Source organism: Erinaceus europaeus, chromosome 21 (genome assembly GCF_950295315.1).
Source record: "Erinaceus europaeus chromosome 21, mEriEur2.1, whole genome shotgun sequence".
NCBI lineage: Eukaryota > Metazoa > Chordata > Mammalia > Eulipotyphla > Erinaceidae > Erinaceus > Erinaceus europaeus.
Window position 1 is genome coordinate 33,527,283 of NC_080182.1, and position 13,789 is coordinate 33,541,071.

The 13,789-nt window shown below is 57.0% G+C and overlaps 1 protein-coding gene across 1 annotated transcript in view; it reads right to left on the reverse strand.

The window, feature by feature from the left end:
* Nucleotides 1-13,789, reverse strand: part of ITPR1 (inositol 1,4,5-trisphosphate receptor type 1) — a 405,769-nt gene that overhangs the window by 57,657 nt on the left and 334,323 nt on the right. Inside the window, exons 39-42 of the mRNA XM_060180789.1 lie at nucleotides 11,690-11,801; nucleotides 8,359-8,391; nucleotides 1,808-1,843; nucleotides 900-947 (exon numbers count right to left, since the gene is read on the reverse strand). Coding sequence (XP_060036772.1) covers nucleotides 900-947; nucleotides 1,808-1,843; nucleotides 8,359-8,391; nucleotides 11,690-11,801 — 229 coding nt within the window. The remainder of the gene's footprint in view (nucleotides 1-899; nucleotides 948-1,807; nucleotides 1,844-8,358; nucleotides 8,392-11,689; nucleotides 11,802-13,789) is intronic.

Genomic DNA, 13,789 nt, shown 5'->3' on the forward strand with positions numbered 1-13,789 from the left:
TTTCTATCAACATGGCCAGTGATTTCCACTGGCTTCTGGAACTCAGTTCAGCACTGGCCCAGAGTCCAGGCATTGCTCCTAGGAACCCTCCACTACCACCCTCCCCTTATCCAAGGAAGACACTGCAACCCCCCCCACACACACACACACCACCACCACCACCACCACCACCACCACCACCACCACCACCACCACCACCACCACCACCACCAGGCCCGCAGCCCTGAGGCAGCCATCAGCACTCAAAAACTTTCCAAAGAAAACACCCGGTCAGAAATGACAGGACAGCCTCACATGGCTGAGTCACCAGGGCATAGAGTGTGGAGGAGGCCAGCATACCATCAGCATGGTGCTGGTTTGAGATGTGGCAGGCTTGGTGCCGGCACCTCAAATCCACCGCTCCTGGTGGCCGTTCTCTCTTTTTTGCCTTTTTTTTTTTTTGCTAGGACAGAGAGAAATTGAGAAGGGAAGTGGAGACAGAGAGAGAGACAGACAAAGAGAAAGAACAGAGACACCTGCAGCTCTGCTTTACCATTCATGAAGCGTCCCTCCTGTAGGTGGGGAGCAGGGTGCGAACCTGGCTCCTTGCACATGGTGACTGAGGAGTAGGGTGACCAGCCACCTGTCGTTACAGCTGACCCCAATAAGAATCAGTGACAGAGAAGTAACTTTCAGAGGGACAGAGAAGGTGGGCAATGACAAGCTCTGGGCCAGGGTGGAGGCTGGGGGGGGGGGCCCTGGGCAGGCTGGGATGACCCCTCTCCGCGACCCCGTCAGACTCATAGCTATCAGAGGCCAGGACCGGCCCTGAGCCCATCCAGCATTGCTTGACTGAGAGAACAGGAGGGCAGTGTGGCTGGGTGGTATCCCCGCAGCCCCCCTCCTCTGGGGCTACGTACCCTCTTATGGTCCTCCAGCTGCCTCAGCGGTGGGCTCGGCTCAAGCTCCTGCTAAGCACGCAGAAATTCCATCTTCAGTCCACACTACCATCCTCAGCCTCGGACACCATTAACATCCCCCCCCTGGGCGGGCAGTCAGTGGCACAGAGGGACACATGGCTGCTTCCAACTGGCCCCTCTGCTCACAGATATGGGGTTCTGCCTGAGGGCTCAGACCCCAGCACCCTGCTGCCAGGAAGCAGACAGGAGACCTTCCTGTGGACCGGCTCTGTGACAGAAGCTAGCAAAGGGCAGCTCTGTCCCTGGTGCCTTTGGGTCCCGAGGAGGCACTAAGGGGACACTGCGGGGCAGGTCCTGGAGAAGCCGCATGCACAGGATTAAGGATACAGATGCCCCGAGGCTCAACACCCCACCTCCCTGCACACCACAGGTCCCCAGGGCCATGCAGAGCTCTGGACCCAGTGACACCGGGCCTTTCTAAGCATCCATTCTGGGATCCACCCCTCGTCTGGCATCTTCAAGTCACCGCACTCCATATCCCCAACAAGTCTCGGCACTTAGAGATCCCCCCCCCCAAGCACCTCTGGGTGTCTCAATCCCCTCCAGCCCCTCCGCAGAGCGGGAGGGGGAACCCACGCCTTCCAAAAAACCAACACGTTCAGATCTTCAGCATCTGAGTGTGGAAGCCGGAATGGCAGAGGGGGCTGCCCAGGCCAGAGATGAGGGGCTTGGTAGGGATACTGGGGCCCCCATGGATGGGGTGCTGGGGTTTTGGGGGCTCAGAGCATGCTCCCTGTAGCCACAGCCCTCTGGCACCCCGAGAGTCACTCCCTGCAACAGCTCAGCCCCAGCAGGAGCCCCCCACTGCAGCCTCCTCCGTGGGCCCTCAAGTCAGGGCGCAGACACACCTCTGAGGGACTCTCGGCATCCGGAGTCTGTGGCAGCTGCAGGAGGGGGTGAAATGCAGCGTGTTAGTCCCAGCCTCGAACCTGAGGCTGTGGAGACATCAGAGACAGATGGGCAGGGACCACACAGCACAGGGACTGACGGATGGCGGACGCGCAGACACCTCAAAAGCACTGGGCCTCAGTGTGAGTGTGAGGGTGTGTGTGGGTGTGTGTGTGCAGGTGTTTAAGTGTGAGTGTGTTTGTGTGTGTATGTGTGCACGTGATTGTATCTGTGTCTCTTAGTATATATGTGAGTGCATGTAAACATGTGTACTGTGTGGGGGTGTATGCTTGTATGTGTGCATGTGTTAGTGTGTGACCATGTGACCGTGTCTGTGCAAGTGTGTGTCTGTGGTAGTGTGCCAGTATGGAAGTGTGTCTGTTAGTATGTTAATGTGTGAGTACGTATGTGAGTGTATGCATGTGTATGCATTTGTATGTCAGTGTGTGTGTGTAAAAGTGTATGTATGTGAGTACATGCGTGTGATCAAGACACACGGGAAACACACAACTCCCCACCCACCAGGAGGAAGCCTGTCCTGAAATGCACGTGACAGATGCAAACTAGGTCAGGGCCACTGGGCCTGGCTCTGTGTCCCTCCCCCAGAGGCAGGTCAGACAGGCCACCCCCACCCTGCACCTGCCAGGTTGCCACCTGCAGGGGTCAAGGCACCCAGGGCAGGTGACAGGGCCAGGACTCGGTGCCTTGGGGCAGAGGTCACACAACATGCAGTGGGGGCAGAGAGGGCTAAGCCTGGGAGACCCAGCTGGACACCAGACACCACCCCCCCTGCACTGGGGTGCTCCCTCAAGAGGGGACAGACGCTCTCAGGGAAGAGTGCCGTGCAAGGTAGAGAGCTCAGCAGGTCCACCTGTGCAGGTGTACACCTTCCTGTGCGCAGTGCCCTGGGAGTGAGCCCTGGCACCACATGGGAGCACCTAGACAGCACCTGGGGGAGCCCCATCCACAAAGGAGCACTGCAATAGTGTCTCTCACTGAAAGGAAGAAAAGAGAGAGAGAGAGAGAGAGAGAGGAAGGAAGAAAGAAATAGAAAATGGGGCTAAGAGGATTAATGCTGGATTAACTCTAGGGCTAAAGTAAGGAAATAAACAAACAAATGGGTCAGGTGATGATACACCAGTTGAGTGCACATGTCACTGTGTGCAAGGACCCAGGTTCAAGCCCCTATTCCCCACCTGCAGGGGGGAAGACATGAGTGGAAAATCAGGCCTGCAGCTGCCTTTGTCTCCTTCTTCTCTCAATCTCTCTCTGCCCCATCATATACAAGAGGGGAAAAAGAAGAAAATAAACACTGGCTTGGGTAACAGTTCAGCTGGTGGTGCGGAGGACACACCCCGAGGCTCCTGGTTTGAACCCTGGCACCGTGTGAAGACCTGAGGCCATCCTCACAGCAGCTCACACTTCCTGTCTTTCCCTGCTTCTTTGCCAGTGACCATGAGGTGGGGAGCAAGGGGCAGGAGCCAGAGGTGTGGGCTGGTCCTCCATCTGGAGGGATGGACCCAAAGCCAGAGCCCCCCAGTCTCAGCCTCATGCCCCAGAACTGTCCATTTCCACAAAGTTCCTGCAGATGCTTTTATCTGCTTTCTGTGTAAGAAGGACGCAGGTCCAAAGCGGCTTCCTGGGTGCCGTGGGTGGTCAAGACCTCAGGGGCCAATGTCCCAGCTTCTGATGTTTGCACGGATAACACCTCACCCACACAGCTCGTCTCTCCCACCCCAGAGGGTCAGAGCAAAGGACACAGGGCAGAGGCTTCCCCTAGGGACTCAGGGAGCCCCACCAGCTCTAGCCTAACCCCACCAACCTCAGCTGTTCAAGGAAACAGAGAAGGAACAGGGAACAGCCTGTCTGTTTGTTATTGCTATTATTACTATTATTTTAATTCTGTTGTCTGAGATCTTTATCCAAAGAAGAGCCCCGAGGGCTATCTCCCTGCTCATGGACCATCCAAGGAGGCCCGCAGGCTCCTGGGTCAGGGGTTTCTGTGTCTTTCAGAACCACGTGGTCACCTGACTGTCCCCCTTTAGCTGCTGTCCTATTTGTTTTAAAATGAGGAAATTCGCTCTGACCACAAATCAAGGTTAAGTGAATTCTCTCTGCTCCTTCCCAGACCAGAGGGGAAGTTCAGGAGCTTGGGGGCCATTCAGACAGCAGGGCCGGCACTGGGTGCTCTCAGGGGCGTGTGTGTGTGTGTGTGTGTGTGTGTGTGTGTGTGTGTGTGTGAGCCTGGCTGTGTTCAGCCATGGTACCTTCCAGGTGTCCCCCTCCAGACCTGACCTGTGGCTCGAGGAGGCCAGAGCAGATATTCTTACACATTCCTAGCAGCTCAGATGGTTGGTAAATTTAGGGTATTTTCAGTAAGCTCCGTTTTGTAACACACAGCAGGGCAAGTTCCCCAAATACAGCAGCCTTCCACCTGGCCAAGGGCCCTCCGGCCCACTATGGAAACTGGCTGAGACAAAAGAAAAAAAAGCCTCCTGAAAACCTCTGTCCTCAGAGCCTTTCTCTATGTAACTCCCGGGGAAAGGCTTTATGGCCATCGAGGCACTTTTAGAGAGCACAAGCCTCACCTCATGGTGCGCCATGTCTGATCAGATGAGATTAAAGCCGCTCAGTAGGGCCAGGTGGTGGCGCACCTGGCTGAGTGCATGCGTTACATGGACCCAGGTTCGAGTCCCCAGCCCCCACCTGCAGGGGGGAAAAGCTTCAAGAATGAAGCAGGGCTGCAGGTGTGTCTCTGTCTCTCTCCTTCTCTATCTCCCCTTTCCCTCTCGATTTCTGGCTGTCTCTATCCAATAAATAAATAATTTAAAAATGGATATTTTATTTATTTATATATTTTAAAATTATCTTTATATCACAATGCCCAAGGACTGGGGAGGAAACCCTCATATGCCCACACGCCAAGGACATGTGTGTGCTTTGTGTGTGTCAGTGTATTACAGGTCAGCACAGAGCACAGCTATGCAAAAGGCCCTTTCTTCTCTTAATTTATTATTTTTTTAATTTTTAAATTACCTTTATTGATTTATTGCATAGAGACAGCCAGAAATCAAGAGGGAAGTGGGGGATAGAGAGGGAGAAAGAAAGAGAGACACCTGCAGCCCTGCCTCACCACTTGCAAAGCTTTCCCCCTGCAGGTGGGGACCCGGGACTGGAACCTGGGTCCTTGTGCACTGTAACATGTGCGCTCAACCAGGTGCGCCACCACCCAGCCCCTCTTAATTTACTTTTATTTTTATTTCTACCAGAGCACTGCTCAGCTCTGGCATATGGTGGGGGGGGGGATTGAACCTGAGACTGGAACCTCAAGCATGATTGTCCCTTTACATAACCATTATGCTATTTCTCCCACTCCTGAGCCCTTTTTTTTTTTTTTCCCTTTTCAATGTAATTTGGAGAGAGGGAGGGAGGGAGGGAGGGAGAGAGAGAGAGAGAGAGAAAGAGAGAGAAGACCTGTAGCTTCACTGTCCCATAAGCTATGGACCGTAGGTTTCAGACTGTGTTCAGCAAAGCCCAGGAGATCTGGGGTCTCGGAGCTCCCCCACAGTGGGCCTTCACTCCCTCCTGTTCCTGGCTGAGCCCCAAGAGAGGGCTGCCAACAGAGGGGGTCCCAGGCTTCCTTTGCAAGTGCAGGCCCAGCCCCAAAGGCACGGTGGAGGGGGAGGGGGGCAGTGGCAGCTCTGTTAGATTCCAGACAGTAGCGCAGGAGGGGGACTGGAATGCACCCAAGGGCTGTGGGTCTATGGGGAAGAAGGGCGCCCCCCTGGGCCTGAGACCCCAGATGCCCTCTGAAGGGACTCGGAGCTCTTCAGCCATGGCCATGGGCCCAGCCTCTCTCTCCCTCTATTTATTTTATTTGACAGAACAGAGAGAAATTCAGAGGGGAGGGGAGACAGAGAGGGTGAGAGACAGAGACATCTGCAGAACTGCTTCACCGCTCACGAAGCGTCCTCCCTGCAGGCTGGGAGTGGGGTGCTTGAACCTGGGTCTTTGTGCATGGTGCTGGGTATGGTGCTATGAGTGCTTAACCCAGTGTGCCACTGCCCAGCACCCTGTTCTCCCTCTCCCTCCAATCCATGACCAGGGAAGCTTAGCACTTCAGTCTAGAAAAGGTGCCTCTCGGACCAGAGAGAAAGCTTATCAGGTAGGGTGCCAACTTTACCATGCAGGTAGGCAGCCCAGGTGTGAACACGAGCACTGCATAGAAGATCCCATAGCACCAGGGGAAGCTCTGGTGCTGTTCCCTCCCCCTCTGTCTCTCACTCCTTCTCTGTCTGAATGACAGAGTTCAAGGGCACCAGCTCCACAGAGTAAAAGCCTCACTGCCTCTTGACAGAAGGACTCACAGCAGGTGTTTCTCTACTGACCAGTCTCTGAACAACGGCTGTCAATCACACTACAATCCAAAATGCTGTCTCCCCCAAATATTAAATACCACGCCCCCAGCAGCCACTCAGCAGAGGAGGGGAGACAGAAGACCCTCTCCTCAGGTACAACTTCCCAGCTGTCACACCTCAGCAGACAGCACACTGAGGAGTGATCTCAGAGACCCCCTACCCCCTGTCCCATGCAGACTGCTTCCTGCTCTCCAGGACCCGTCTGTCTGCACCCCTAACTCCCCAATTCTGCCCAAGGAAAAGGGGGAGTCTCTCTAGCTAGTCTCCCACAAGGAGCCCCTTCTGCAGACACAGCAGGACACACAGACATGAAGCCGGGACCCAGATTCTGTCCCCATCTCACCCTGTCTCTCCCTTCATGCTCTGTCCTTGTCTCACAGGAACCTTGTCACCAAGGTGGTGGGGCTCCTCAGCCCCTCCCCCCACCTGCCTAAGGCCCCAGGCAAGGTCTGTGTCCAGGGGCTGAGCCTGGCCACTCCTGGGGGCTGGCCCCCTGCCTGCCAGCCCCTGGCCAGTCCCTCCCCCAAAGCCTGGACAGAGCCCTCCAATTGTCACCAGGGCAAGGAGTTGCTTCCTTAAGGGACCCTCAGAGTCTCAGAGGCTGCTAGACCATTCTCCCCTCACTGGCAGATGGAACCTTCTCCCCTGGGATAGAATTCTAGTCTACCTGCCCCCTGGGCTTGACACCTTTCCGTCAACCATGGCCAGGGCACCCATCATGAGCAGGCCAGCTCTCCCTGATACCCCAGCAAGGTGGGATGGGGCAGGTTGGCCCTGCTCACAACTGCACAGAGGCCCCCCAGCCCCTACTCAGCAAGACATTCACAACTGGGGGGGAAGCAGAGCCAGGAATATATTCACCCCACCAGGTCCAAGGGTCCTGGGTTCAAGTGTCGCAGTATCACATAGACACCTGACACAGCACTGGGGAAAGAGTCTTGAATAATGGAGAGATGCTGTGGTGTGTCTCCTAGTTTGTTTCTATCTGAGATTAAAAGGAAAGAGAGAGAGACAGAGAGGAAAAGAGAAAGAGAGTTAGTCTACTGGGCCTAGTGGACTCATGCAGATAGGAAATACCAAAAAGTTAAAACAACAACAAAAAGATAAGGAAGAAGAGGTAGGCCTATAGGAACTGGACCTGCAGGGAGAGTGAATAGAGTGACAGGTGCTGGGCTCCGTCCTTCTGTGGGTCCTAGGCTCCAGCCTCCTCACCACCCAGGTGAGATTAACTCTGAACTTCCTGAATTCATGGGGCCACTGGCAGCTGAGCTGTCCAGCCCGCAGGCACCGTGTGAGCTCAGGCCACTCACAGACTCTCTCTGGGCTCTGCTCCTGAGACACACACCTGAGCTCCCGTGTCCTCTGCAGCACCATGGAGACTCAGAGCCCAGCCACTGCCCAGTAAGTCAGATGCTACAACACCAGGAGACAAGCTTCTGGGTGCTCTGAGCAATCCACTCCCTTCCACTCTGCGCACAAACCCACAAACAGTCCCTGCTGCCCTTCCTCTCACGAAAACCCTGTCCGAGAGGTTCAACCAAAAAACAAACAAAAAATGCTGAGAAAGGTTTTAGGAACCTGAGACTATTTATAAGAAACTGCCCGGCCCCAAACCCAAGGGAAGCATTGCTACAGAAACCAACAGGCAGGTGACCCCCAGTTCTCCAGGATGTACCTGCCCCTCTGCAGACCACGGCAGGATGGTCTCAGGTTAAATTCACACCCAGCTGGGAAGAGAGACAACACCTGCCACCTGCACCCACGTGTGCACCCAGAGACGAGGCGGGGTCCCCTCTGCATTCCTCTCTGAGCACCCCAAGCCTTACCTACTGGCAGGAAGCTTTTCTGTCTCTGACAGAGATGTGGCAGAGAGGAGTGGGGATTCTGATCAGGTTAGGGAGACATGCTGCCCAGGCATGGATGGGAGGCCCGAGAACAGACAGACAACAGACTCAAGGGACATGCTGACAGATGCGGAGGGCAGATGCACACCCCCACCCCCCAGAGGGAGGGGGTAGACGCCGGGTCAGACACACAGGGGCTGGGAGGGCAACCACAGAAACAAGACCACTGAGAAGAAAAGAAACTAGGACCTCAGCATTGTCCAACTCCTCAATGGAAATCTGCTGGAGAGAGAAGAAGGGGAGGGGGGGGCGTTAGGAGGGGAGCACGTGCCAGCCTGGTGACAAGGAGGGGGAGATTGTCACTCAGACCTGGGTACTCCCTCAGGGGAGCTGGAGCAGACAGAGGCTGCAGGAAGGGCTGCAATTCTGGGGACAGCTTCACCCTCTGGGGACACTTCCTCTGAGGCCACCTTTTGTCCCCAGGCAGGTCAGGGTTCTCCCTGTCATCTGACTGTCCCGTGAGCAGGGCCTTTGCAAAGAGGACAACAGAAGCCTGGAGGGCTCCACGCATCATAGCAAAAAAAAAAAAAAATTAACTTTGATAGAGGCAAAGAAAATTTGAGGAGGGAAAGGGAGATAGAGAGACACCTGCAGACCTGCTTCACTGCTTGTGAAGCTTTCCCCCTGCAGGTGGGGAGCAGGGACTTGAACCTGGGGACCTTCAACTAGACACGCCACTCTGGCCCTGCAGAAAGTTCTTTCTTTGGACACCTTTTTTTCCCCCCGCTCATTGGGGCCTGGGGGGCAGGACGACAGAGACAGCTTCTATGCCAGCAGGCACCGGGACCCCCAAAGCCCCGGCCCCCTCTCCAAGCTCTTTCTCCATGAACTGACTCCTGGTGACAAAAGGGACATTGTAGCGACCAGGGAACAAGTTCCTCTCTAGAGCTAAGGAGCAGTGAGCACCCAAGGGAGCCTGTCCTAGACTCGGGTGAGGATGGGGGGTCCCCAGCAAATGCCAGCTCCTGGTCACATGGTCAGGTTGAACAGGGACATGCACCACTAGCTGGGCATGGGTTTGGTCAGCAGGAGAAAGGGGGCTGGTAGCCCTGTAACCCTGGATGGGGCCCTGTAAGCAGAGGCTGTGATCACCTTGATGGGCACTGAGGAGGCAGACTTGCCATCTCCCACTGCAGAGATCTCTGTTTTCTTTGTCTCTGATTAGAATCTCTTGCCTGCCAGGCATACTGCATGGAGCTCTTGCAAGCTCACCTCTTACAGGGGCCAATGTGAACTGTCCATCCCCAGCTCCCCACCTCTGCTGTAAAGGTTCAAGGGACAGCAAAAATGCCTGTGGTCTGGGACACAGTGGCCTGGCCACTGCTGAGGGGACTGTCTACTGTCCACATGCCCCCCTCACACTGCGGCTCATGATAACTGTAGGGAGAGTGAGGAGGGACAGGGCTGTGGGGTCTCTCCTCTCTCAGCACCATGCTCAGCACCCAGGGAGCCCCATGGAGGGTGGGCAGGGCCGTGGGGTCTCTCCTCTCTCAGCACCATGCTCAGCACCCAGGGAGCCCCATGGAGGGTGGGCAGGGCCGTGGGCTCTCTCCTCTCTCAGCACCATGCTCAGCACCCAGGGAGCCCCATGGAGGGTGGGGCAGGGCTGTGGGGTGTCTCCTCCCTCAGCACCATGCTCAGCACCCAGGGAGCCCCATGGAGGGTGGGTAGGGCTGTGGGGTCTCTCCTCTCTCAGCACCATGCACAGCACCCAGGGAGCCCCATGGAGGGTGGGTAGGGCTGTGGGGTCTCTCCATTCTTAGCACCATGCACAGCACCCTGGGAGCCCCATGGAGGGTGGGCAGGGCTGTGGGGTCTCTCCTCTCTCAGCACCATGCACAGCACCCAGGGAGCCCCATGGAGGGTGGGCAGGGCTGTGGGGTCTCTCCTCTCTCAGCACCATGCTCAGCACCCAGGGAGCCCCATGGAGGGTGGGCAGGGCTGTGGGGTCTCTCCTCTCTCAGCACCATGCACAGCACCCAGGGAGCCCCATGGAGGGTGGGGCAGGGCTGTGGGGTCTCTCCTCTCTCAGCACCATGCTCAGCACCCAGGGAGCCCCATGGAGGGTGGGGCAGGGCTGTGGGGTCTCTCCTCTCTTAGCACCATGCATAGCACCCAGGGAGCCCCATGGAGGGTGGGCAGGGCTGTGGGGTCTCTCCTCTCTCAGCACCATGCACAGCACCCACAGAGCCCCATGGAGGGTGGGCAGGACTGTGAGGTCTCTCTCAGCACCATGCACAGCACCCACGGAGCCCCATGGAGGGTGGGCAGGGCTGTGGGGTCTCTCCTCTCTCAGCACCATGCTCAGCACCCAGGGAGCCCCATGGAGGGTGGGGCAGGGCTGTGGGGTCTCTCCTCTCTCAGCACCATGCTCAGCACCCAGGGAGCCCCATGGAGGGTGGGGCAGGGCTGTGGGGTCTCTCCTCTCTCAGCACCATGCTCAGCACCCAGGGAGCCCCATGGAGGGTGGGGCAGGGCTGTGGGGTCTCTCCTCTCTTAGCACCATGCATAGCACCCAGGGAGCCCCATGGAGGGTGGGCAGGGCTGTGGGGTCTCTCCTCCCTCAGCACCATGCACAGCACCCACAGAGCCCCATGGAGGGTGGGCAGGACTGTGAGGTCTCTCTCAGCACCATGCACAGCACCCACGGAGCCCCATGGAGGGTGGGCAGGGCTGTGGGGTCTCTCCTCTCTCAGCACCATGCTCAGCACCCAGGGAGCCCCATGGAGGGTGGGGCAGGACTGTGGGGTCTCTCCTCTCTCAGCACCATGCACAGCACCCAGGGAGCCCCATGGACGGTGGGGCAGGGCTGTGGGGTCTTTCCTCTCTCAGCACCATGCACAGCACCCAGGGAGCCCCATGGAGGGTGGGCAGGGCTGTGGGGTCTCTCCTCTCTCAGCACCAGGCACAGCACCCAGGGAGCCCCATGGAGGGTGGGCAGGGCTGCGGGGTCTCTCCTCTCAGCAACATGCACAGTAAGTACCCAGGGAGCCCCATGGACGGTGGGGCAGGGCTGTGGGGTCTCTCCTCTTTTTCTCATTTGTCATTGCTGGGGCTTTACTGTTTCGGTCACATGACAGCAGAGAGGTCTGGGAGCAGACTGGGACATTTCTTTTTGTGGGGAGAAGACATCAGGGTCAGAATGGGTGTGAGGTATGCTGTGCGTCCATGCTCACAGCCCAACCACTGTCTCCACTGTCCTCTGTGAGAGCATCCTCTGCCCTCACTGCCGGCTGAGGGCGTTACCCCACCAGGGCCCAGGATCCCTGGGGTGCTGAGCAGGGGCTCCGACCGACCCAGTCCCAGCACCTAGAGCCCTCGCCCACACCTGCTGGCTAGGAGTCTGCACCCGGCTGCCTCTGGCCCTCAGAGGTGTGGTCAGCAGCCTACGCCAGCCTGTCACTGCTGGACGGCTCGGGGGACAGGCGTGGGGTCCTGCTCCTGGGAAGGCCACTCCAGCCCCACTCCTGCCTGGACCTGCTCCTCTCCCAGCCCGAGGGGCCAGGCGCACGGCTGCTACCTTCTCCCCGTAGCCTCTGTCCTTGGTCATCATTTCGCGGAGGGTCTGCAGCACTTTGATGCACAGCTTCTCCTCGTTCTCCTCCAGCAGCTGCTTCGTGTGCTTGATTAACCTGTGGACGGCAGACAGCCCCTCAGCAGGTAGTGGAGGGCCCTGAAACCACAGTCCCTCTGACCCTCCTCACTAAGCCTCTAGGCCTCAAGCTCTGGGTCCCCGGGGCTGCAGGGAGAGCAGACCAACCGCGCCACCTGCTGGTGGGTTGCAGCATGCACACCCCACCAGAGTGGCTGTGGGATGGACCTCATGGCGGTGGCAGGAGACAGCTGAGTGGGTAGAGCACAGGGCTTATCGAGCTCAAGGGCCCCTCCCTGCAGGTGGGAGGCTCTGAGTTCCCGGTCCAGCATCAAATGTCTGTGTAGACGTGGCCACGGAGAGGGCTAAGCAAGTTCAGGGCACAGCTGGAGCAGGGTCTCAACAGGTCAATTAAAAAAAAAAAGACCCTCAGGAATCAGGCTAAGTGAGAGAAGCCAGAAAGAGAAGCATGAACCTGGGGTGCTCTCACTCATGGACAGACGTGGAGAAATAAGAACAGAAGGGGAAACACACAGCAGAACCTGGACTGGGTCTGGTGTGTTGCACCAACGGAAAGGACTGTGGGCGGGGGGACCTTTCAGGTCCTGGTGCAGGACGGTGGCGAAGGGCCTAGGCTGGGGGTGAGGGTGTTTTGCAGAAAGCTGAGATAGGTTTCGCATGCACCAGCAATTGTTTTTACTATAAACCAGTGACTCCCAATTTAAAAACAAACGGGAAGCTTCATGGGGGGGAGCAGGGCTGAGGTGTCTCTCTCTCCTCTCTCCCTTCTACCCTATACAAAAATCAAAAACAATTGTCCCGGGGCCAGGTGCACGCACTCAGTGCAGCACACATGTCAGTGTGCTCAAAGGGTCTGGTTTCACCCCCCTGCAGGGGCGCTACACAGTGGTGGAGTAGCTCTGTAGCTGTCTCTCTGTCCCTTTCTCCCCCACCCTCTCAATTTCTCTCTGTGCTGTCAAGTACAAATAGAAAAATATAAAAAGGGAAAGTAAGGCCACTGGGAGTGGTAGATTCATAGTGCCAGCACCAAGCCCCAGTGATAATCTTGATGGGAGGGAAAGAAAAAAAGAAAGGAAGAAAGGGAAGAAGGAAGGAAGAAAGAAAGAAAGAAAGAAAGAAAGAGAGAGAGAGAGAAAGAGAGAGAGAGAGAAAGAGAAAGAGAGGAAGGGAGGAAGGAAGAGAGAGGAAGGAAGGAAGAGGGGGAGAGAGAGAGAGAGAGAAAGGGGAAGGAAGGAAGGAAGGAAGGAAGGGGGGAAAGGAGGGAGGGAGGGAGGAAGGAAGGAGGAAGGAAGGAAGGAAGGAGGAAGGAGGGAGGGAGGGAGGGAGGGAGGAAGGAAGGAGGAAGGAGGAAGGAAGGAAGGAAGGAAGGAGGAAGGAAGGAAGGAGGAAGGAGGAAGGAAGGAAGGAAGGAAGGAAGGAAGGAGGAAGGAGGGAGGGAGGGAGGGAGGAAGGAAGGAAGGAAGGAGGAAGGAAGGAGGAAGGAGGGAGGGAGGGAGGGAGGAAGGAGGAAGGAGGGAGGGAGGAAGGAAGGAAGGAAGGAGGAGGAAGGAAGGAAGGAAGGAAGGAGGAAGGAAGGAAGGAGGAAGGAGGAAGGAAGGAAGGAAGGAGGAAGGAGGGAGGGAGGGAGGGAGGGAGGAAGGAAGGAAGGAAGGAAGGAGGAAGGAAGGAAGGAGGAAGGAGGAAGGAAGGAAGGAGGAAGGAGGGAGGGAGGGAGGGAGGAAGGAAGGAAGGAAGGAGGAAGGAGGGAGGAAGGAAGGAGGAAGGAGGGAGGGAGGGAGGGAGGGAGGAAGGAAGGAAGGAGGAAGGAGGGAGGGAGGGAGGGAGGGAGGAAGGAAGGAGGAAGGAAGGAAGGAAGGAGGAAGGAAGGAAGGAGGAAGGAGGGAGGGAGGGAGGGAGGAAGGAAGGAAGGAAGGAGGAAGGAGGGAGGGAGGGAGGGAGGGAGGGAGGAAGGAAGGAAGGAAGGAAGGAAGGAAGGAAGGAAGGAAGGAAGGAAGGAATGAAGGGGCA